Source organism: Agelaius phoeniceus, chromosome 6 (assembly GCF_051311805.1).
Source record: "Agelaius phoeniceus isolate bAgePho1 chromosome 6, bAgePho1.hap1, whole genome shotgun sequence".
NCBI lineage: Eukaryota > Metazoa > Chordata > Aves > Passeriformes > Icteridae > Agelaius > Agelaius phoeniceus.
The window spans coordinates 5,557,092-5,579,735 of record NC_135270.1 but is presented as its reverse complement, the minus strand read 5'-3'; the positions used below and the strand labels follow the sequence as shown (position 1 = coordinate 5,579,735).

The 22,644-nt window shown below is 53.3% G+C and overlaps 1 protein-coding gene and 1 long non-coding RNA gene across 11 annotated transcripts; one reads left to right on the top strand and one right to left on the bottom strand.

Annotated features, from left to right (window-relative positions):
• Positions 1–2,455: 2,455 nt before the first annotated feature.
• Positions 2,456–3,739, bottom strand: LOC143694206 (uncharacterized). The gene is made up of 2 exons (XR_013182559.1): positions 3,451–3,739; positions 2,456–3,034 (listed from the first exon to the last, which is right to left on the bottom strand). It is a non-coding gene; the product is annotated as an uncharacterized LOC143694206 (long non-coding RNA).
• A 578-nt stretch (positions 3,740–4,317) lies between these two features.
• On the top strand, positions 4,318–22,636 carry PAX6 (paired box 6). Of its 10 annotated transcripts, none has more exons than XM_077179531.1 (13): positions 4,318–4,334; positions 7,791–7,867; positions 8,228–8,282; positions 10,937–11,067; positions 12,012–12,053; positions 12,147–12,161; positions 12,906–13,071; positions 17,482–17,640; positions 18,416–18,498; positions 18,734–18,884; positions 19,033–19,130; positions 21,275–21,425; positions 22,328–22,636. In XM_077179531.1, the coding sequence occupies exons 3-13, from the start codon at positions 8,273–8,275 to the stop codon at positions 22,411–22,413; spliced, it is 1,092 nt and encodes a 363-aa protein (XP_077035646.1). In that variant the 5' UTR covers positions 4,318–4,334; positions 7,791–7,867; positions 8,228–8,272; the 3' UTR covers positions 22,414–22,636. The 10 variants fall into 10 exon arrangements, with proteins under 10 accessions (XP_077035646.1, XP_077035645.1, XP_077035643.1 ...); XM_077179530.1 differs by having other exon boundaries at positions 19,015–19,130; XM_077179528.1 differs by having other exon boundaries at positions 12,147–12,362.
• Positions 22,637–22,644: the final 8 nt, after the last annotated feature.

Sequence of the window (22,644 nt, the reverse complement as noted above, 5' to 3'; positions counted from 1 at the left end):
GGGGAAAAGGGGAAAGGGGGGGGCGGTCTGCGCCTGCAGGAGGGCAGGGCTTTGGGGCGAGGGGAGCGCCGAGCACCTCACAGCACTGCTGCTCCTCTCCCCCAGTTACCAAGGCCAGCGGAGTCAGTTTAGAAGTGGAAAACTCACTTTCAAAAAAAAATAAAAGGAAAAAGAAAGAAAAAGAAAAGGAAAAAAAAAAAAAAGAAAATGAAGGAAAGGAAAAAAAAAAGGAAAAGGAAAAGCAGGCCGGCTGGGCAGGGAGGGAGAGCGGCGAGTGGCAATCTGCTAGATGGAAAAAGGGAAAAGAAAAAGCACAGCGTTTCCTTGGGAGGTATCCAGGCACGGCAGTCCCGGCAGGACCGGGGGCCGGAGCCGGGGCGGGAGCGGGGCCGGTCCCGCACGGCCCCTCCGCGGCGGGCGGAGGTAAAATGGCGGCGCGGAGCCGCCGGGCCTGTGGGGCTCCGCGCCGGGACAGCCCCGGCCCGGCGGGACGCGACGGGGCGGCCCCGCTGCCAGCCCCGGCCCTGCTGCCGGCTCGGCTCGGCTTGGCCCGGCCCGGCTCGGCTCGGCTCGGCTTGGCCCGGCCCGGGCGCTGCTCTTTCTTTGCTGCTCCCAACTTTGGCTCGGGGCTCCCCCCCCGCACCCCGCCGTGACGTCACCGCCTCACCCCTGCCCTCCCCTCCCCGCACAGGGAGGGATTTTTTTCTTTTTTTTTTCTTTTTTTTTTTCTTTTTTCTTTTTTTTTTTTCTTTTTTTTTTTTTCGGATGGGTGGGGGCGTTAAAAGTTTTTTTGGGGAGGAGGGAACACAAAGCTCGCGGCGCCCGAGGGGGAAATAGCAACAAGATTACGGCTGCTTTATTCTGGCGAGGAGGCGTAAGAAGGTGCTAATCCAAGGGATGGCTAATTGAGAGCTTGTAAAAATGATATTTGCCTGCAATTTCGGACAAAGTGGTTTTTCTCTTTTCCCTCTTTAACACCTTGTGGACAAGAGTAAAAAAAAAAATCTCTTATTTGCTAGAGAGGGAGTGCAACAGGGAAAAAAAAACCCTACAACAACAACAGAAAGAGGAGGATAAAAAAAAAAATCAAAAGCCACGGACACGACTGACTTCACTCCAGAAAAAGGACTAGATCCCAGCTTTTAACATCCCTTTGGATCCTCCGAGAGTGGTGCGAGCTTACAAACCGCAGCCTCTTTCTCTCGCCCGCAGGATGCGTGCGGCGGGACGCCCGGCCTCGGCCAGCGGCAACTAGGAGGGGACCGGGACGGCTCGCCGGGACTCACCCACCCATCCTGGAGGGCAGGCACACGGGGCACAGGTTCGTACTTCCCTCTGGACTTTGCTCCTCTTCTCTTTTGCCTCTCTGAATTTTTCCCTCGGCGCCCCTGGAAGGATGTCCGGCCGCGGGCAGGTTAACTTGGTGGCGGATGTTACTTTGGAAAGTTTTGGGGAAGGGGAGAGGAGCTGGGCGCTGCCGGCTGAGGGAGATGCTTGGTGTTGGCAGAGCCCCCCTCGGGCTGCCCTTACCTTCGGGGGGGAATCCCGTCACACCCAAACGCTCCCGTGCGTCCATCGCGATATTCGGCTCCATTGCTATCAAAACGCGCGGCTCGGGGCCAAACTCGAAAGGAAACAAACCCCGCAGGCTGCCCTAGGCCCGAGCAGGGCGGCAGAGCCCCTCGCTGCTGCAGGTGGGGCCGGCTGCATCCCGGGCCGGGAGGGCGGCCGCTCTCCCTTCCCCGCATCCTCCGAGGAAAGGCTTGGCTTGGGGCGCTCCTGGGATGGAGAAAGGGCCGGGGGTCGCTGCCCACCGCAGCCCGGCCTCCAGGGATGGAGAAAGGGCCGGGGGACGGTACCCACCGCAGCCCGGCCTCCAGGGATGGAGAAAGGGCCGGGGGTCGCTGCCCACCGCAGCCCGGCCTCCAGGGATGGAGAAAGGGCCGGGGGTCGCTGCCCACCGCAGCCCGGCCTCCTGGGATGCAGAAAGGGCCGGGGGTCGGTGCCCACCGCAGCCCGGCCTCCAGGGATGGAGAAAGGGCCGGGGGTCGCTGCCCACCGCAGCCCGGCCTCCAGGGATGCAGAAAGGGCCGGGGGTCGCTGCCCACCGCAGCCCGGCCTCCAGGGATGCAGAAAGGGCCGGGGGTCGGTGCCCACCGCAGCCCGGCCTCCCCAGCGCCGTGCGGGGCGCTCAGCGCGGTGGGCACCCCGGCCTCGGGGGCAGCGTAGGGAAGGGAGCGGAGCAGGGACGGGCAGCAGTCTCTTAAGAGCCCATTTTGTGCTATTAGGGAGCGGTGGCAGCTTCTCGGCGGGACAGGGGATGACAGTGCATGACGGCCGAGCAGCCCATTATCCCGCTCCCATTGAGGCGCCCTTTCACTCACATGCAAACTCCTTGGCAGAGTCGTTTGTCTCCTCATTGTACTTTATTTAAGAATGCAATGGTTGTCAGGGCTCTTATTCAATTTCAAGATACTTTATTGATGAGCTTTGACTTTTAGCACTTTTCACATGTCAAGAGAAGTCAAGTGTATGCGGCTACGACTTCATTTTATGCTTTGCGCGTTCATACTCTCCACTTTCCGCGGTGGCTCTTGGAATTTCTTTTTCCTGTCTCTTCTCCTTCTTCCCTTTCTTTTCCCCGAGCCTTTTTTTTTCTTTTCTTTTTTTATTGTTTTTCCCGATGCAGACCCCCTCTTCCCCCTCCCCCCGGCCCACTCGCCATAACCGATTGGGACACCCTGAGCTCGGACTGGTGCTCCCAGTGTAACCTTAAATGCATGCGCTGAGGGGTTGCTTTAGAGTTTACTGAGGTGTGTCTTAATAGTCCGGCATTCAACAAATGTACTTGTGGTGTGTGGTCAGAGCAGCAAAGTCATTTACTTACTTTCCCCCTCGAGTTTCTGGCAGCCAGTGAAGGGGGTCCCTTGCAAAAGGAGAGGGAAGGAGGGGGGAGCCTCTTCGGACGGGCACAAAGCGGCAGCACTGCCCAGCGCCCGGCTCTGCCCTTCTCCAACTCCGCCGTGGGTTCTTTCTTTAAAAAAAAAAAAAAAAAAAATCAGCCCGGCAACCCTTAGTCAACAAATGGCACGTGGGAGAAGTTGGTGAGTGTTTGGTAAAGGACTCTTCAGGGCCTTTCACAAGAGCCCTCAATACACAAAGTAAATGGTGTATTTGCTCTGCTCTTTCCCGGCCGGGCTGAGCCTCCCTCTCCCAGCGCCGGGAGCGGGGAAGGAGCGGGGCGGCCTCGGGCAGCCCCGCGCTCCTCCGCCCGTCCCCCAGATATTTATACCTTTACGATTTCAATGGTAAAGGTATAAACAGCCCTTATCTCCCATTGTCGGACTGGAGCGAACTGTTTAAATGCAAATTGATCTCTCTCCCCCCCCCCCATCCCTTCCCCACCGCCTCCTCCGCCATCAGCACCGCGGCCCCCTCCCCCAGCCCGACCTGAGGACGCGGCTGGGAGCGGAACAGAGCGGGAACGGAGCGGAGCGGGGCCGCTGGAGCGGAGCGGGGCTGGCGGAGCGGAACGGAGCGGGGCCGAGCGGGGCTGGCGGAACAGAGCGGGAACGGAGCGGAGCGGAGTGGAACGGAGCGGGGCCGAGCGGGGCTGGCGGAGCGGAGCGGGGCTGGCGGAGCGGAGCGGGGCCGGTGGAGCTGAGCGGGGCCGGCAGAGCGGAGCGGGGCCGGGCGGGACCGGGGAGCGGCGCGGGCTGCGGGCGGCGGCGGCGGCGGCGCCGGGCCCTGCGCATTCATATTCAAACGCCTGGGCCAATTGGGCCGGGGCGGGCGGCGGCGGCCAATGGGCGGCGGGGAGGCGCTGGCGGCGCTTTGCATACGGCGATATTCGGGTGGGAGCGGGCGGGCGGCGTTTGCACGGTGCCGAGTGATTAGTGGGTTTGAACCGCCGGCCCCGGCTCCGCCGCATTTCCCGCTCGGGTCCCGGCGCAGGGAGGAAGTGTTTTGCTGGAAGATGATGACAGAGGTCAGGCTTCACTAATGGGCCAGTGAAGAGCAGTGGAGGCGAGGCAGAGACCAAGGCACACGCACATTAATACACTTGAACCATCACCAATCAGCATAGGTGTGCTCTGCCTCTCTCTCCCCACTTCACTCACACACTCTTTTATCTCTCGCTCTCCAGTCACTGACAGCCCATTTTATTGTCAATCTCTGTCTCCTTCCCAGGAATTCAAGATCACACAACCAGCAGCTTCAGTGGAGAAAAACTATTTTGCTGGCAACTCTTTTTAAAGCACCATCATTTCAAATCAGTGCGCTCTTAAACTATTGACAGGAGCTTTGACAACAAGACAGGATGCCTCATAAAGGTGAGTCTGTTCATTTATTATCCCAACTTCTCCCTCCTCGCATTTTAATATTTAGGCAGGGCTCTCTCTCTCACCCCTCCTCTCTCTCTCTCTCTCTCGCTCTCTCTCTCTCTCATATTCCCATTTGCATTCCGGAGAGCTTCCCAGGGAACTTTCCAGCCTAGGAGCTCACAAACTTTCTGCCTTTCACATAAGCCCGTGTCCTCTGGAAAAGCTAAAGCATCTGACTCGGGAAACCAATGCCAACACCAGCAGCAGTAATTCATTCCCACGCAGCGTTTGCTGCTCGGGGAAACCAAGCAGTGCCGGTGTCTGCGGTGCCGGTGCTGCCGGTGCCCGGCTCGCTGGGAGCCGGGCTGGGCTCCAGCCCCACGCCACGCAGCGTGGGAGGGAGAGAGAGAGGGAGAGACAGGGAGAGACAGGGAGAGGAGGGAGGGAAGCGGCGCCTCGCTGCCCCCGGGGCGGCCCCGTCCCCGACTTCTGCTTTGTGTTCTGCGCTCTGGGTGAGGGACGGCTCGCTCCTGACGGTAGAGAAAAACAGAGAGGGAGAGTGGCCGGGAGAGTTGCGTGGGGAGGAAGAAAAAAAAAAAATTAAAAAAAGGACCCATATCCTAGGCCAAGCCAGCTCTCAGGCGCGGTACAGGCGGGGAGCTGAGCGGAGCTGAAGGGCTGTCAGCTTTAATCAGCCACCCGGGGATCTTCCCAACTTGTCCCCAGTGCCGGCAACTTTCCCAGCCCCGGCGCGGGAGCAGCGCCGGGGGCGCGGAGCGGCCCGCACCGAGCACGGCGGGGCCCGCCGGGCGCCCCGTCCCTGCTCCCGCTTTGGGGGATTTCTTCCTGCTCCCTTTTTAAATCCAAATGCTTTAATTTATTATTATTTTTTAAATTAAAAAAAACCTTAACATCTTTTATTTCTACAAAAACCCTTTGATCCAATCCCTCACTACTGCAAAGCTTTTTATTATTATTTTTTTTAATTTTTAAGAAGTTATAAACTCCTCGCCATGCAAGAAAAAAAAAAATTGCTCCAGCGAAGCACAACAATAAACTTGATTCCATTTTCCCTCGCAAGTGCAATTGCAAAAAAAAAAAAAAAAAAAAAAAAATCTGAGTTTGAATTTAACCTTGTAAGGCTTTGCACGGAGGGGTTACATGGGCACGCAGAGCTGGAATAATTTCTGGAAAGTTTAAAAACAAACTTTCTCGAATGATTCAATGTACCTGGCAGAGGCAGTTTTGGAAAACGACAACAACGTACTAGAGAAGAAAAGTGAGTGCATCTTCCCCATCTTAGGGGCGTAAAATAATAAAAGTGGCCCTTGACAATAAATATTTATAGCTGCTGACCTTCACCAGCAACTCACTACAAACCGATTGTTTTTATCTTTTTCGCGTTTGCCCCGGGAAGGCGAAACTTTGCCCTTAACGCCTAAACACGGTTTCACCGGGAGAGGGGGGAAAAAATGCTCTCTGCCATGAGATTATGTGAAGATTTCGAGATTAAACCCCGAGTTGCGGATTAGGCCCGGCCTATTAGGACACGGCAAATTGCATCCCGGCTCTCGGAGGGCTCCGGGGCTCCATGGGGCACGGCAGGAGGAGCCGATTCCTGGCTGGCCGTGCCAGGCCTGCCCGGGGCCGCTGGCTGGAGGCGGTGGCGAGCTGAGCTGAGCACACACGCAGCTCCTCGCCCCTCTTACCTTGCTGCAACCTCGCTTACCCTCGCCCTCTATTGTAAACCGCTTTCGGCTCTGTTTGGGTTTGTTTTGTGGCTATTTTTTTTTATTTCCCCCCCTCTCTTTCTGCCCCCCAGCTCCCCCGGGTTCTTTTCTTTTAAACCCTCTCGGTGTCATTGGCGAGGTGCGTGCGGGCAGGGCTGAGCGCTGGAAGTTTTGCCGGTGCCTTTTGGGATGGCTCCTCTCGCCCCGTAGGCCCCGCGTTTATGATTTGTGCGTGAAATACGGGAGGAAATTGTGTGTGGAGCGGTGGGTTTGCCGTTCGGTGTGTGCCCATGCAGACGTGTTCGGTGTGTTAAAGGGATGGCTCCACGTTCAGCTCGGCTGAAGGAGATAGCACCGCGTCTCCTTTGGAGTACGGCGTAGCTTGCTCTGCTGCTAATCAGGTAGCTCTCCAAAGAGCAGTAAATATTTACCAGCTAAAGTCTTCACGCTGCGAGAAAGTACTTGTTTGATGTTTATTTTTATGGATTTGAGATTACTAAAAGCTACTTAATAAATTATACCGTGGCTAGTCCTGAATGGGGAAACGTGCCTCTTTGATTTCTCCATCATATGCAGGAAGAGTAAAATTAATATTCATTATAGGCGCAAAAGAAAGAGAATGAGTATTTTTAGGCGAAAAAAAAGGGAGAGAAAATGAAGGCTGCGACTATTTCATTATTTTACCTCCTTTTTTTTTAGCAACCCCCTTGAATGGGCTCTTTATTGTAATTGTCCCTCCCCAATTGAGCACCCCACTGAGCTGTTGTATCTTTTTACAACCCCTAACAACTCGCACCAGTAACACAATTACCGCCAGATATTTATAACGAGAAATTACTTTTCCATTTTCACCCGCGACGATTTCAAATAAATACACGGGGACGCATAAATAAATAAATAAGTGGGCCGGGGGTTGGCGGGGGGGTGTGGGAGAGGGAAGGAGGGAGGGAAGGAAGGAAGGAAGGAAGGTGGCGAGAGGAGGAGAGAGGGAGTCGTGGAAGGAAGGAGGGAGGGAGGGAGGGAGCGGGGGGTGGGGGGGAAGGCGCTGGGGACTGTCCAGGCGCTGGGTCAAGGCAGGCACTAATGAAGGGAGAAGGGGCTTGTTTCTCTGCTCTTTGTAAGTTGGAGGGTTGTTGGTCCGTTGAGTTGGGAAGCTGCGCGGCCGGTTAAGGAGCCTGGGTTTCTGCACTCGGGGTTTGGGTAGAGGAGCAGAATGGAGGCCATTGTTCGCTTTCTGTAGGCTTTGTTTAACAGTTCTCACCCCCTCCTGTTCTTACTTTTTAAGGCAGTGAGGCGAGGTAGACAGCGTGTGTCACAGTACAGTGAAAAAGGGGAAGATCTAAAGACCAAAAAAGAAGTTAATCACAAGACGGGGAGTTTAGGGGAGAAAAAGTTGCGAGCGCCGCGCGGAAAGGGGGAGAGGAAAAAAAAAAAACAAAACAAAACCACCAAACCAAAACAAAACAACAAAAAACAAAACACCACCACCACCAAAAAACCCCAAAAAACCAAAACAAAACAACCAAACTCGAGGAAATACCCGGAGGTAAAAATGAATCCCGGGTCCCAGCACTCAGGGAGGTTCCCCCCGCCGTGCCCCCCCCGCCGCCGGTGCCCGCGCAGCCCCCGCGCAGCGCCCGCGCAGCGCCGCCCGCCCCGGGCCGCGTCCGCCGCCCCGCGCACCTTCCCGGCGCCGCTGCACCCTTCTTAATGTACTTCTTCTGCTTTGTCCTAGAGGGAAGACTTTAACTAGTGACACGCAGATGTGCGAGTCCCTAAATTGTATGAGAGGACAGTCCACCCCGCTTTCAGGCAAGTTTAAAAACATGACTTCGGACTCTCTTTGTGATTGTTGTCGCTCCACTTAATACACCACCTCAGCGAAGAGCACTAACGACGAGGCAATACGCCACCTGCATGCAATTAAAACGAGAAACCACTTGGCGGGCTGCTTTTCTTAATATTTTTTTTTTCCCTTGCGAGTTAGGGATACATATGAACATTTTTTTTTTTTTGCCTTGAGGTATTAAAGCCCCCAAATCCTTAAACGAACCGGGGGAGGGGGGGAAGATGCCTAAGGATAACAAAGTTATCCGGTGAGATATTAGCCTCTGTGCAGCTCAACCCGTGTGCATTGCCTCCCCTGATTAACGCCTATTTTGTCACTGATAGACTGCTATAGGCGACCCCCGTGGGATACTGCTCTCTCAGCCCAACATGCAGAACAGTAAGTGACTCCGGGCAGCGGAGAGGGCGGAGGGCTCCGGCCGGGCCGGGCCGGGTTGGGAGGCGGCTCCGCGGGCAGCGGGGCCCTGCGCGGCCGCCCCGTCGGGGCGCGGGTACCCCCGAGGGCAGCGGGGACGGGCCCGGCAGCGCTGTCACGGCTCTGGGGCCGCTGCGCCAGGCCCAGCACCTGCCTGCATCCCTACCTTCGCTGCCCTGGGAGCTGGGCAGGAAAAAGCCACTCCGTGTTAGGTGCGGCTCCTCGCCACCTTTGGGTTTGTGCGCTTCCCGGTGTCTCTGTGGCTTGTTAATTTTTTTTTTTTTGGGGGGGGGGGTGCTTTTTTGTGTTGTTGTTGTGTTGTTGGGGTTTCTGTTGTTGTTTAAGTCCTCGTGGGTAGGCCTGTGTGCCTCTCGGAGGGGACAGCGCTGGCACAGTCGGAGATCGCGGGCACCGAGCCGGGTGTGGCGGCCGGGAGAAGCGGCCGCGCTTGGCGCCCCGGAGGAAGGGGCTGCGCGGGGGTCGGAGGGGCTGGCGGGGCCCGGAGCAGGCCTCGTCTCCTCGGGACGCGGATCATCCCCGGGGTGGGCTCCGCACCCGCGGGCCCTCTGGTTCTGCGCGCGTGGCGGCGGCGCGGGGCGCAGGTCGAGCTGCGCGGCCCTTGCGCGGAGCGCGGCCCCCACCGCGGGCTCCTCTGGAACCTGTCAGGGGCCTCGCGGCTCCGGGACCCCTCTATCATCCCACCCTGAAACCCATTAATAAGTTGTGCATCCGGAAAAGCAGAGGTTTTAGGGATTTCTCAGACATCCCTTGCGCGAAGCGCCTTTTTTTTTTTTTTTTCTTTCTCTTTCCTCCCCCTTTTTTTTTTTTTTTTTTAAATTTGGTTTGTTTTGATGTTACTTCGTGGGGGTTTTGTCCTTATTTATCTGCCGGGGCTGCTGCGTGCGTGTGCGTGCCATGTAATTTCATTTATCTCGAGCAAAAACCGAGCCTGGGCAGCCCGGGGAGGGTTTTACCTGCGCCTCGCAAGGACGGCGGCCGCTGCCCTTGGCCGTGGCGTGCCGAGGGTTTATGGTAATGGGGGATGCCTTCACTCGGCCGTTTGGGATCGCCACTGCAAAACGCAGAAAAGATATCATTCGGGTGAAGCCTTTATTTTGTTTAAAGGTCGCGGCGGGCTCTTCAGGCTTTGTGTTAATAACTCCTGGGTGTATATGGTGCAGAGCATCCAAATTGACACCATATGTTTTCCTATTAGATGACTAGCAATAGAATACAAGGCGCATAATCATTGCCACTGGGCGAGATCTACACCGCTCTCCAGGGAAATTATATAATGATTAAGGCTTAACCTTTTAAGTGAAACTTTGATTTTGCTTTCCCCGCTGCCATTTTTTTATGTCGGCGAGGGTCTCCCCCTCACGAATTCCCGGGGACCGGGGGCTGAGGAGCAGGGAGGGGGGGGAGCAGCCGCGGGACTGCGCCCCCGGGCGCGCATCCCGCCCCGGGCCGGCGGGGAGGGAGGGAAGGATGGATGGATGGATGGATGGATGGATGGATGGATGGATGGATGGATGGATGGATGGATGGATGGATGCGGGGCTCCTCTCCCCGCGCTGGGAAGCGCAGGTCGCAGCTCCGGCCGCGCTGCTGGGCCGGGGCGGCAAATTCCCCAGCCCCGATGTCACTTCGAATCCATTGCGCGGGGAGCGCGCCCCCTCGGTGTGTCCGCGCAGAGCCCCCGGCTACCGCGAACCGCAGCCTCCCTCGGAGGGAGAGCGAGTAGAGTTCAATCTAGTCTGAGTGATATCCAAATGCGGACAGAAAGGGTCGTTTTATCATGCTACTATTTGTCGTGACGATGCAATTTTCAAAAGCAGAGTACTGTCATAAAGTGACACGCCTGCCACAAGTGCTCCAACTGATCTTTTCAATTAGCCTTCCATGCATGATCCGGGGCGACTTCCGCCTATTTCCAGAAATTAAGCTCAAACTTGACGTGCAGCTAGTTTTATTTTAAAGACAAATGTCAGAGAGGCTCATCATATTTTCCCCCTCTTCTATATTTGGAGCTTATTTATTGCTAAGAAGCCTGGGCTCTTGGAGTCAATTTATCAGGAGGCTCCAAAGAGAGGAGAGCGGAGAGCGCGTAGAGCTGAGCTTCTCCAGGGAGACCCTCAAAGCCTGGAGCTTCAGGTTGGGCACTGGCGAGGCAGCCTCTCGCTTTGCTTTTGGCGAAGCGAGCTGCGGCTGTGCGGATGCAGGCAGGCTCGCTTGGGCTTGGGCTTTGGGCTTTAATTTTATTTTTTTTTTTTCCGGCGGGGTGGAGGATTAAAAAAAAAAAAAAAAAAAAAAAAAAAAAAAGAAAGAGAAAAGGCAAAGCAAAGGAGCAACCCAAGGCGATCCGGCCAGGAATATTTCTGGGCTTTTGGGTTGGGTTTCGGGGTTTGTGGCTGCGGTGGGTTTCGCAGACGGGCAGCGCGCCGTGGACGCGTTTTCGGAGGCGCGGTGGCTCCCGGGGAGCAGAGGGCGAGGATGGCGGCGGGGCCGGACCTGGCTGGGCAGCGGAGGGGAGGGATGAGCTCGGTGCCTCGGCGGGGGCTGCGCGGCTCGGGCAGAGGGAGCGGAGGGTGCTATGGTGGGCGCTGTGCTTCCCGCAGGTCACAGCGGCGTGAACCAGCTCGGCGGGGTGTTCGTCAACGGGAGGCCGCTGCCCGACTCCACGCGGCAGAAGATCGTGGAACTCGCTCACAGCGGCGCCCGGCCCTGCGACATCTCCCGGATCCTGCAGGTGAAGGCGGCGGCGCCCCCCGTCCTCCCACCGCTCCGTCCGCTCCGCTCCAGCGCCGCTGTGTCACCGCCGGGCGCTCATGCGACCCCCCCACACCCACCCACCACCACCACCCGCCTTCCAGCCTAATAAAGCGATCCATCCGCTCGGTTCTTGCTGCAAATAGACCTTCCGATGCGTGTATATATATAGATATATATATGCCTTTTCAAATATCGAAATTTTTTCGCTTTTCGTTCCCCCTTATTTCCATCCGGTGATAACCTGCACTGTCGTTACAGTTAGTTCGCTGTAATAAACTGAATTATACGGCTCGGCATAATTTCAGTTTCCTCTCCTTCCCTCCGTATCCCCCCGTATTTACTTATGATTTTGTGATATCTGTATGCATTTGGCGTGGCTTACTCGTTTTGGTTTTTGTTGTTTGTTTTTTTTTTTTTTTTTTTTTTAATTTTTACCTTTTATTTTTTCTTGCAAAAAGCAAAACAATGCCTAAAAACAAAACAAAACAAAAAAAAAGCGAAAAAAAAAAAGAGAGAGAGAGAGATAGAGATAAAAGAACCCTCCTCAAAGCCACGCCGTTTTAGCCCGGAATCTGTCCTTACGGACATTCCCGCAATCTGGCTCAGTTCAGGGGTATTTTGTAAATGTAGGTCTTGAAAACCCTTCACTCACCCCTTCCCCCTCAAGTCCTTTGGCTAAGAGCAGTGAGAAGGATGGAGACTAGTCTGGTTTACCTATTGTTCGCATTTAAGGCATATTTTAACCTTGATACTAAGAGAATTACGTTTTGACCAGATGATTTTTTTTTTCTTCCAAATGTTTTTAAAGTATCACTTTTGTAGAGGGTAGGGCCACGAATGTAGTTTTTTTTTTTTTAAGAAAAAAAAAAAGACTCTCTAAGTAAGTTCTCATACCATTTAAGGTATATTTTTGTGTTATAGACCCATGCAGATGCAAAAGTCCAAGTGCTGGACAATCAAAACGTAAGCTTGTCATTGTTTAATGCATACTTAAACAATTTTATTTTTGTCTTGAAATTATTAATAATGTGATTTTCTGTCCGCTTCCCTATCCAGGTGTCGAATGGATGTGTGAGTAAAATTTTGGGCAGGTATTACGAAACTGGCTCCATCAGACCCAGGGCAATCGGAGGTAGTAAACCGAGAGTAGCGACTCCAGAAGTTGTAAGCAAAATAGCGCAGTATAAACGAGAGTGCCCCTCCATCTTTGCGTGGGAGATTCGAGACAGATTACTATCAGAGGGGGTCTGTACCAACGATAATATACCCAGTGTAAGTTCATGAAAAAAACCTTCCTGTGTGCCGTGTACAATGCTGGGTAGCCGTAGCGAGCCTCTGCTTCCTTTGTTTTGGTATCAGAAAAGAGGATAGCAGGTTCACATCATTTGCATGTGGCAGGGTCAGACGCATTTTTTCATACAGAATCTGACAAATGCCTTTAAGGAGGGGAAAAAAAAATAAAAAAAAAAACCAATATGCGGGTCACCCCTGTGCCTGGCGCCTCAGGACTGCAAGCATCAGTCGGAGCCATCACTCTGGTTTTGCAGGGTTGGGTTTGGGGCGCTTTTTTTTCCCTTTGCTTTTTTTTTTTTTTTTTTTTTTCCTTCTTCCCCCCCTCCCCCGTGGTTTGTTTGTTTGTTTGCACCACCACCACCAGCAGTGAGCGAGTCGGGGCGGCAGGGACGGCTCAGGGAAGCCCTGACTTGCGCCCAGGTCGAGCCGCCCGCTGCGCGGGGGGACGCGGGGGTTGCGCGGGTGCCTGGCGGGGAGCGCGCTACCGCACTACCATTGCCTTTCCTGTCCTTTGCCTTCCAGGTGTCGTCGATAAACAGAGTCCTACGCAACCTGGCTAGCGAAAAGCAACAGATGGGTGCCGACGGGATGTACGACAAGCTAAGGATGCTGAACGGGCAGACGGGGACCTGGGGCACCCGGCCCGGCTGGTATCCCGGCACCTCGGTACCCGGGCAGCCCACTCAAGGTAAGGCACAGCGCGGCGGCCGCTCCCAGCCCGGGCCGGCCCGGATCGGCTCGGTTCGGCCTCGTCCGGTGGAAATGGGTCCGCCTTGCCCCTTTCCCGGCCGCGGGGGGCTGCGGGCAGGCGGGTGCAGGGCGGTGGGCGTCCATCGGTGGGCAGGGGGAGCCCGGCAGCATCCGCTGCCAAAGCCGCGGTGCCGGCAGCCTGGCGGGATGCGGGGCTGAGCCTGAACCTCGCCCATCGCCCGGTAATTGGGGCTGCCGCTCCCTGCCCGGGCCGCCTCCCCGCGCCGGGGTCTCTCCCCAAAGCCGGGGCCATCGGGAACTATCTCCGTAGGGCTGATTGTAATTCCTCCTCAATGGACCCGAAACAACTTTGTAAATATAGGAAACTGTTTATCCTGAAGATTAATAGGTATTTGTTGTAGGAATGACAAGGGGATAATATGAAGGATAATGGGATGTTACGTTACATACTTGAGATGGTTAATGGCTTCTTTTTGAATGCGGGCTCTGTTGAGGCTCGGCTCTCCCTGGCTCTGGTCATTCCTTTAGAAGAGGTGTCTATATACAACAACCTGCTTTTTGTTTTCACCCCGCAAGGAAAAAAAAATCGGTAACAGTGTGCGGAATATCTGGTACAAAGGATGTTTCTGTCACACGCAAGAATTTGTTATGGGAACAATTCTGTCGCTATGTAATTGCTCATTAGAGATCGTTTTGTTTCTCATTAAGGCGACATGAATAAGCGTCTAGTTGAAGGAGACAGCTGTAGAAATGTTCCACAGGAGACCTCTGGACACGATATGGCACCGCTTGCCAATTAGACATGTCAGTTTTAAGAGAAGAAAACAGTCTATGAAGGACACTAGAAAGATAGAGCGGAGCCCTCGCTTCCCCCCACCCCCGCTTCGGTGTTTTTTTGTTGTTCGGTTGTGGGGTTTTCTTTTGGCATTTTGTTGTGTGCCCGATGTCCACCCCGGGAACCGGGGCCGCCCTGGCCTCGCCCTTACCTGGGGCGGCCCCTGCCCTGCCTGGGCTCTCCCGGTGCCCTTTTCTCGCTGCCCGCAGCCGCGATGCGGAGCGCGGAGCGGGGCAGCGCACCCACCGCGGCTCCCGGCCGCCGAGCGATTCGGCGTTTTTATTTATTTATTTTCCCTTAGGAAAGGCGTTAGAAGGAGAAATGTCGGGCTCCCCGCCGCAGAGCGCTGCTCGCAGGCGCAGCCCTTGCGCGGGTGCGGAGCGGGCACAGCTGGGCCCGGCGGCTCCTGGCCGCGGCCGCGCTGCGGCAGAGCCCGCTGTGCCCGGGGTGGGACCTGCGGGGACCGGCGGCTCTTTGGGGGACCCTTCCCGTGGCCTGGGGACCGGCGCAGGTTCCGCAGGGGATGCGCGGCCGGAGGGCCCCGGGAGCCCTGTCCGAAACCCGCAAATGAGGCGGTGCGGGGCGGGCAGGGCTCGGGCCGCCCGTGTGCGTGGGCAGCAGAGGCGAGGGGGAGGCAGGCAGGCAGGCACTTAAAACATCCGCATGGCAAAATTAAAATTAATAAAATGGATTTCCTCTGGAATATTCATGCTCCCTCTAATGTTTTTCCCTAGCAGGGGTATGTTACTGGATTTTAAGAGTCCATTACTCAAAAAGCATAAGGCGAGGTTAGGTCTCAGAGGGGTACAAATATGGTCTCAATCTGATAAACGCCATGCAGCAGTGAATAAAATAATGGATACATGAGGGCTGACAGAACAAAAAGAGACATCTCTATCCGGGAGAAATTCTCCAGTGATTTAGTGGTTTTAGGGATCACCGAGACACTGTTTCTTATCTTTTTTTCTCCCCTCCCTCTCTTATAAGACTAAAGCCTTCTATAGGATTTAGACACTTTCTCTTTCAACAGATGCTACAATGTTTTGATCCCGGCTCTATAGCTGAGAGGTGCTGCAATTGGTTTGCTATCTTTTTTTGCTTGTTTTCCGCCTCACTGATTAAGACACTAAGAAACTAAGGAATGATTTTATTTCCCAGCGTCTTTTTTTTTTTTTTTTTTTTTTTTTTTTTTTTTTTTTTTTTTTTTTCCAGGAAACAAATCCTATACCCAGCGTCAGATGGTCTGGCTATAGGATAATAGGGACGGACATTCACTTGCTTTCTTACGGATTAGGTCTGGAAGGTGGAACAGCCCTATTGAGATAGCTTCTTTTAGGGGCTTTAAAAAAAAAACCAAACAACCAAAACTCAAAGAAAAAAAAAAAAAAGAAAAGAAGGGGTGTGTGTCTAAAAAGAAGATATCTTAATTGTCCGGGACAGGGTTGGAAATGACCATAAGCAAGTTTAGGTAAAATGTTAGGTTGGCCGAAAGATTTTGGGGGGACAGGGTTGGAAATGACTGTAAGCGAGTTTAGGTGAAACCTTAGGTTGGCTGAAAGATTTTTGGGGTGTCAGGGTTGGAAATGACCATAAACTGGTTTAGGTGAGACTTTAGGTTGGCCGAAAGATTTTTGGGGCGACGGGGTTGGAAATGACCGCAAGGGAGTTTAGATGAAACTTCAGGTTGGCCGAAAGATTTTTGGGGGGACAGGTTGGAAATGACCACAAGCGAGTTTAGGTGGAACTTCAGGTTGGCCGAAAGACTTTGGGGAGACGGGGAGCGCACCGAGACGGGGTGGCGGAAAAGTACGGCCTCAAAACTTCGGGGCGGGGGCGCCCGGTTCGGGAGCGGCCCGGTGGGCTCCCCCTGTGCCCCTCCCGGCTCGGGGGCCGCGTCCATCCCCCCGGGCGCCCCCCCGGCCCCCGGGCGCTGCGGGCGCGGCCCGAGCGGACAGTGATGGATGAGGGCGGTGGCGGAGGTGAGCGCGGCCCCTCCGCGGGCGGGCGCGGCCCCCGGCGCTGCCACCCGCGCTTGGCAGGGCGCTGCCCCGCCGCGGCGGCCGTCCCCGGGCCCGGGGCTTTGTGTGCCCTGAAAAGCGGCTCCCCCCGCCCCCCCGCTATTCACCCGCCGCCGGCCGCCTCAATGGGGCTGCGGCCGCCCATATGGTGACCACGGCCGCTGAATCCCTGTGTTTAAATGGAGGAGAAAGTTCGGGTTTTAAAACATTTCAAAGTGGTTGAAAGGGTCCCACCAGATCCTGTCACAATTCCCCCCGAGCTTTGAAGACCGGGGCCATTGTTCGCCGATTATAAATGATATTACTTTAAAGTTGATTTCCCACAATATTTAAAGGATGTCGCGGGAGTGTCGCTATTTATTTTTGGCGTAACTTTTCAAGGGAATTAGCATAAGTAGCCCATGCGTCCCTCACCCCGGCTCCCTCTTTATGCGACATCAAAACGCTTCGAAAAATATGCTTTGAAAGGAGAGGGAGAGCTCATTTAGGACAAGGACTTCTCTGCCTCGCCGGCAGCCTCCGTCCCTCCGGCCCCGGCGGCCGGGGGTGCCCGCAGAGCCCCCCAAGAGCAGCCGGCCCCGGGCCGCAGCCGCCCCTGCCCGAGAGCCGAGCACAATGAAACTTTCCCCTGTTTAATGACAGAAATTACATTAAAAGTGGTGGAAATGCCCTAATTAAAAATGTACCACTTAAATGATATGCCAAGCGCTCAGCTGCAGAACAGCGTATTTAGCTAGTTAGTGAACTCGCTACTATTTCTTTTAAAATTACATGTTAAAATTTTAAAAGAAATCTTACTTTTCTCTGGTGCAACACATTACAAAGAATGGACAGTCCTTTTATCTAAATATAAAATTCCATTTTCAGCAATTATAGCCTGTTCTTGGTGATGATATAATTACAGCTGTGCTCAGTAATAGGTGTCAAGGCAATGCACACTCATACAATAGTTGAATAAAACTGCAGAACAATGCAGGCACTTCTAAATTCACAACCTTTAAAATGAAATTGACTGTGCAGAATTCAAATAAAAACTGGATAAATATTTTTTTTAAAAGATTACAAGCTTGGTTTGGTTTCTTAATAGCATTTTCTGCAAACCTATCAACATCTAATTGATTAGATAGGAATTACTGATTATAGATAATCTGAAATACTGAACATCACTATTTTAAATATAGCAATAGGTAAATAAATGCAGCAGACCGCCATGGCACTCCAGCAGGGATTCATGGAAAGAATCACTTTCAGGGGAAAGTATTTTTATGCAGGTTTTATTCCAGAGGGAAAACAAAATGAAATTAAGACCAGGTGATGGTAATTCCTCATCTCCGATGTTTACGTAAGGCTGGGAACAGAAATGTTTCCGTGTTACCTGTGCCATTAGCGCTGCGTTGCTTTGATACCCGAGACATTTTCAAGGGAGGGTGTCAGCAAACATGGCTGAACTCGTTTCCAGTTGCATTATTTCTCTGATAGGGATCTTCAAACAAGGGTACCTGCATTTCACTTTCCGACTCTCTCGGTTCCACAGATGGCTGTCCGCAACAGGAGGGAGGAGGGGAAAACACTAACTCCATCAGCTCTAATGGAGAAGACTCAGACGAGGCCCAAATGAGACTCCAGCTGAAAAGGAAGCTGCAGAGAAATAGGACATCCTTTACCCAAGAGCAAATCGAAGCCCTTGAGAAAGGTGAGTGACATTTTCCTATGGCTGAAGCAGGAGAGAAAACAAAATGTGCCCCGACTACATTACCAGCCGAATGCAAGCATGGCATCCCTGTGCCTTATATATATGTATATATGTGAACTCTGTGGCTCCCTCCATGCTCTTTTATTCACAGAGCTCCAAATATTCATTGCTGGCCGTGGCGTGCCCGGCAAAGCTGTTAAAATGGTTTTCAAAGGCGAGGTGTTCAGGGCACGCATCCCACCGATGCTGCACCCCGGGCTTCTCTTGGGGGTTAACCCTCCTCCCATCCACAGTGCTGCCTTGCTGGGGAGGCGAGGGCAGGCAGGGGGCTGGCAGAGTCCTCCATGCCTGCCCCCACCTCAGTCCCCATCCCCAGTGCCCGGGGCTGGGAGCAGGTGCCCTTTTCCCTGGCCGGCCTGGGCGCACCTCGCCCCTGACCCGCCGCGGAGCTTTGTCCTGGTTTGCGCTGTTATCCAGCGACGTGCCATTTCGCTTCTTGGTGACAGGGTCAGAGCTGCCTTGGGGACCCCCTCGGTGGAGGCAGAAGCCCTGGCTGCTTCTTGAGAGATGCAGCACTGCACCCAAGCCTGCCCATCCCCATGGCAATGCTCCCCAGCAGGCAAGGCATCCTCCTTGCTAACACACAGGCAGAAAGCTCAGCTTTGCAGTGATGCTTCTTAGGAGCATTCAGAGCACAGGCAGCGCAGGAACAGCTCTGGTTTTACAGTCAGCCACATCAACTGTACAGCTAATGCAAGAACATTTCCTTCTGCAGAATTTGAGAGGACCCACTATCCTGATGTGTTTGCAAGAGAGAGACTAGCTGCTAAAATAGACCTGCCTGAAGCAAGGATACAGGTACTGATTTGCTCTGCAATTGTGACTATTATTATTTTTACTATTACTACTCTGATTTTGTTACTCCTGGCTTCTCAAAGTATGGGGTAACCCATAATTATGATCAGGTATTTGCCCATACCCCTCTTTCAGGAATATAGCAGCAGCTGGTTTGCTTTCACCCGCTGCGTGGGGGAGGCCCCGTGCCTCTAGTCCTTGTAAGGTCACTCACATCTCTCAAATGCTGTATTTCCAGGTGTGGTTTTCCAACAGAAGGGCCAAGTGGAGAAGGGAAGAGAAGCTGAGGAACCAGCGAAGACAAGCCAGCAACACTCCCAGCCACATTCCCATCAGTAGTAGTTTCAGCACAAGCGTTTACCAGCCGATCCCACAACCAACCACCCCCGGTAATGCCCCCAACCCGCTCACCTCCTTCCATCCATCCATCCTCTGGGCCAAATGAGACTCTGAGGCTGTGCTGCCAGTTGTAATTGTGGTTAAACTAATGTGTCCATCTATCTGTCTATTCTATTATAGTTTCCTCTTTCACATCAGGTTCCATGTTGGGCAGGACGGACACGGCGCTCACGAACACGTACAGCGCACTGCCGCCCATGCCCAGCTTCACCATGGCCAACAACCTGCCTATGCAAGTAAGTCCAGTGCCACGCCAGGGCATGGCATTCCCTGGGCACTCAGCAGCCCCTGGGCTGAGTGGGAGTGTGGGTGAGGACCCTTCCTCCATGCCACGAGGGATTACAGACCCAAACCGTGCTGCAGGGAAGCCTGCACCCAACCACTCCCTTGGCATCTTTTCAGATGCCCTATTTGGGGGAATCAGAAGGGAAAGGGCACTGAAAGATGTGGTGCTCAACAAGCACTTTTCTCAGCTTTGCAAAGACAAAAGTCCTCAGATTTGCAAGGCAACAAATCTGGGATTAAAAAAATGCTGTTTGGGAAAAACAATATGTGGTTAACCTCTGGAACTCGCTGATGCCACATTGTGGAAATTGCTGCCTGGATAAGCTGCTGGAGGGATCCGACCTTCTGGATGTAGGTAACGTGTCAGAGGCACATTAGGAACACCTGAGAGAGGGAAGGATGTGATTAGCATCAGTGGTTATGCCAGCTAAGCCAGAATTGCAAGAGCTGTCAATCCTCATGCCTGAAAGCATTAGCTGATCACCAGCTGGGTTAGGAAGAAATCTATTCCTTTGGGGTCTGTTTCTATAGACCTTTCAGATGCAAAATTCCTCCTTTTTTAATGGTGGGGTTGGCCTAGGAAGGTGCTGGCCAATTACGGGAGTTTTGCAGCTTTGTCTGAGGCGCACAGCATTGACCACTGCTAGAGACAGGCGAGCAGATTAGAGAGCCTGACTCCTTCGCTGCGGCAATTACGATGTTACTAATTGCTGAACCAAAATTAACCAAATAAAGTTAGAGTCTTGCAAGTCTGTGGAAAGAAGCGGCGCTGGCTGGGTCGCTGCTCCGTGACGTGCGAGGCCGGCGGCGCCGTCCGCGGCAGCGGGGCTGGGAGCAGACGACAAAAGATCAAAAGGCTGATCCAGGAGGGGACCCTTGGGAAAGCAGGAGGCCCCTGATTCACCACTGGGCACCTGGGCAGGGACACAGCACGTGTGAGGCTGGCTGGAAGATGCTGCCTGCGTGGTTGGCATGGCAGGGCAGCCAGGAGGGCTCGGAGGGGTCTCTCTGCGGGTGCATGGAGTGTGGGGTGTTCTCCCAGAGCAAGGGGGGCTCTCAGTGAGTGCTGCTGGTGCGTGGCAGGGATGTGCAGACATGAAACATGTGCAGATATGTTGGGTCTGCTGTGCTTTGGGTGGGAATTACTCATCCTGCTTCCCGTTCCCTCGCTGCCTCCCTGCATCAGGGCTGTGCTGGTCAGCACTCACCCGGCAGCCTGGAGCAGGAGGAGGCTCTGCTTGGTCCCTCTCCAGCACTGTGCCATCCCTCAGCCCCTGCCCCTGCTGCTGTCCTCCCTGGCACACTGGGTTTTAGGGGTTGGAGTTGAGGTAAATGGAGATGTCTGTTCTGGGTTGGTGCTGGCACAGGTTTGGGGTGGCTGAGGCTCTGATGGGGATCAATGCACATGTATGTACGGGCTTAGGGGATTCCCCTGCACAGTCCCCCCAGCCCTACACATGGTCTGTGTGTATGTGCCCCATGCTGGCAGATGCAGGACCAGCCTCTGTGCCTCAGTGGAGTGGCTTTAGTTACAGCAGCAAGTGCGAGGTAACTAAAATGTTAATTACATTTTATTTACAGCACCAAGTGTGCAGTAACTAGAATATTAGTTGTGTTTTCGTTACAGCACCAAGTGTGAGGTAACTAAAATGATAGTTACGTTTTATTTACACACCAAGTGTGAGGTAATGAAAATATTAGTTACGTTTTAGTAACAGCACCAAGTAGGAGGTAAGATGCTGGCCCTGCTCTGGCTGCAAGTGGTAGGAGATATTTTCCAAAAGGAAGATGGGTATAAAGGAGGGCAGCACTCAGGCTTGGGGATGTAACACCTCCCTCAGCATCTGGATGTAGGGATCTGCTCGCCAAGCATGTCTGAAAAAGCACCAGTAACTGTCCATATTGCTTTTTAGCCCAAAAGCCTCCATGAAGGGCTTGCTTTGTTTGTCTTCTAAATAGGTCTTTAACTGGGGTGCCTGAATTTGAAACTTGAAGCTGATTTTTAGCTGTCTGAGGGCTGGCACGTCCATGCCCAAGGGTGTGATGCTGTCTTTAGCTGCAGGGCCACTAACCACGTTGTGCTTTGCCCCCACAGCCCCCGGTCCCCAGCCAGACCTCCTCCTACTCCTGCATGCTGCCCACCAGTCCATCGGTGAATGGACGGAGCTATGATACATACACCCCTCCTCACATGCAGACACACATGAACAGCCAGCCCATGGGCACCTCTGGCACCACTTCCACAGGTGAGTGACCTCCCTGCTCCCCAGCCTCCCTGCCAGCCTGCCTTGCCTGCTCCAGCCATCGGTATTCACCTGTGCTGGCTGGGAGAACTCTCTCCCCATCGCTAGGGGAGGTCTCTCTGCTGGCATTCACTGCTGCCATACCAGGCAGAAGATGAAAATGGATAACCTTGCAAACTAGAGCAAAAAAATTCTGATTTTTAAGCTGCTTCTTGGAGGGCTAGATGGAAAGAAAGCTGATTAACAGAGGTGATGTGGAAATAGCAGGACAGAGGCAAGCTCTTTAGTGAGCCCCCCCCCCCCCCCCCCCCATCCCTCAAAATCTTCCCTGTGTAATTAAATTCTAAATCAGCATTTATTTCAGCATTAAATTGCAGCAGAGGTATCCACAGTGGTGAGGTTAAGTGTATGTGAAACTGTTTGCAGTACTGGGCACGTTTTTACCATGTCTGTGTCAGACGTTATTTATTGCTAAAGGTTTGAAGTTATCAAAGAGGCAGGGAACCTGTAGAAATATTAGCCCATGCATAAAAAAAGGCAAATCAGGGTAAAAAAGGGCAAGTGTCAGCAGAAACAGAAGCAATCCAGGCACTTTTCAAAAGAATAGAACTGTTCTGTGTATTTTGGGCTCAATTCTCAACTGATACAAATGAGCCGAGGCTCTGGCATTTATCTCAAAGTGTGAAAGTTTATTTATAACAACAATCAGTGAGATGTGCATAATTTCTAAAGTATATACACCCCCAACCCCTGGTTCCACAGGCTGGTAGATGGTGAGATTTGATGTTTGCTGCAATAATTTGATGTTTGCTGGAATACAAGCTCAAATCTGTGAAACCGTAAAGCAAAAATCATGCTATGTATAGAAAAAAACTAAAATATCCATTTTCCCTCTCAATTTTCAGGTCTCATTTCCCCTGGAGTGTCAGTTCCAGTTCAAGTTCCTGGCAGTGAACCTGATATGTCTCAATACTGGCCAAGATTACAGTAAAACATGTGTTAATTCCGTAAATGACTATATGGACAACAGTTGGATGTTCAGCAGTATTTTATAAAGGAAGAATGGCTCTCAGAGTACTTCTGTACTGCAACTGTGCCCTATGCTGTAACACATGGAAAAGACTTTCACATGGACCTTTGTACACTGAAGGCATTATATCAGTTGGAACAAATCTTCATTTTGGTATCCAAACTTTTATTCATTTTGGTGTATTATTTGTAA

What these genes read in the sequence shown, in the direction of transcription:
- PAX6 (XM_077179527.1), top strand. An exon ending in ACATCTCCCGGATCCTGCAG is followed by an intron (nt 11,068 to 12,011) that starts GTGAAGGCGGCG and finishes TTTGTGTTATAG; the next exon opens with ACCCATGCAGATGCAAAAGT. An exon ending in CTCTGGCACCACTTCCACAG is followed by an intron (nt 21,426 to 22,327) that starts GTGAGTGACCTC and finishes CTCAATTTTCAG; the next exon opens with GTCTCATTTCCCCTGGAGTG.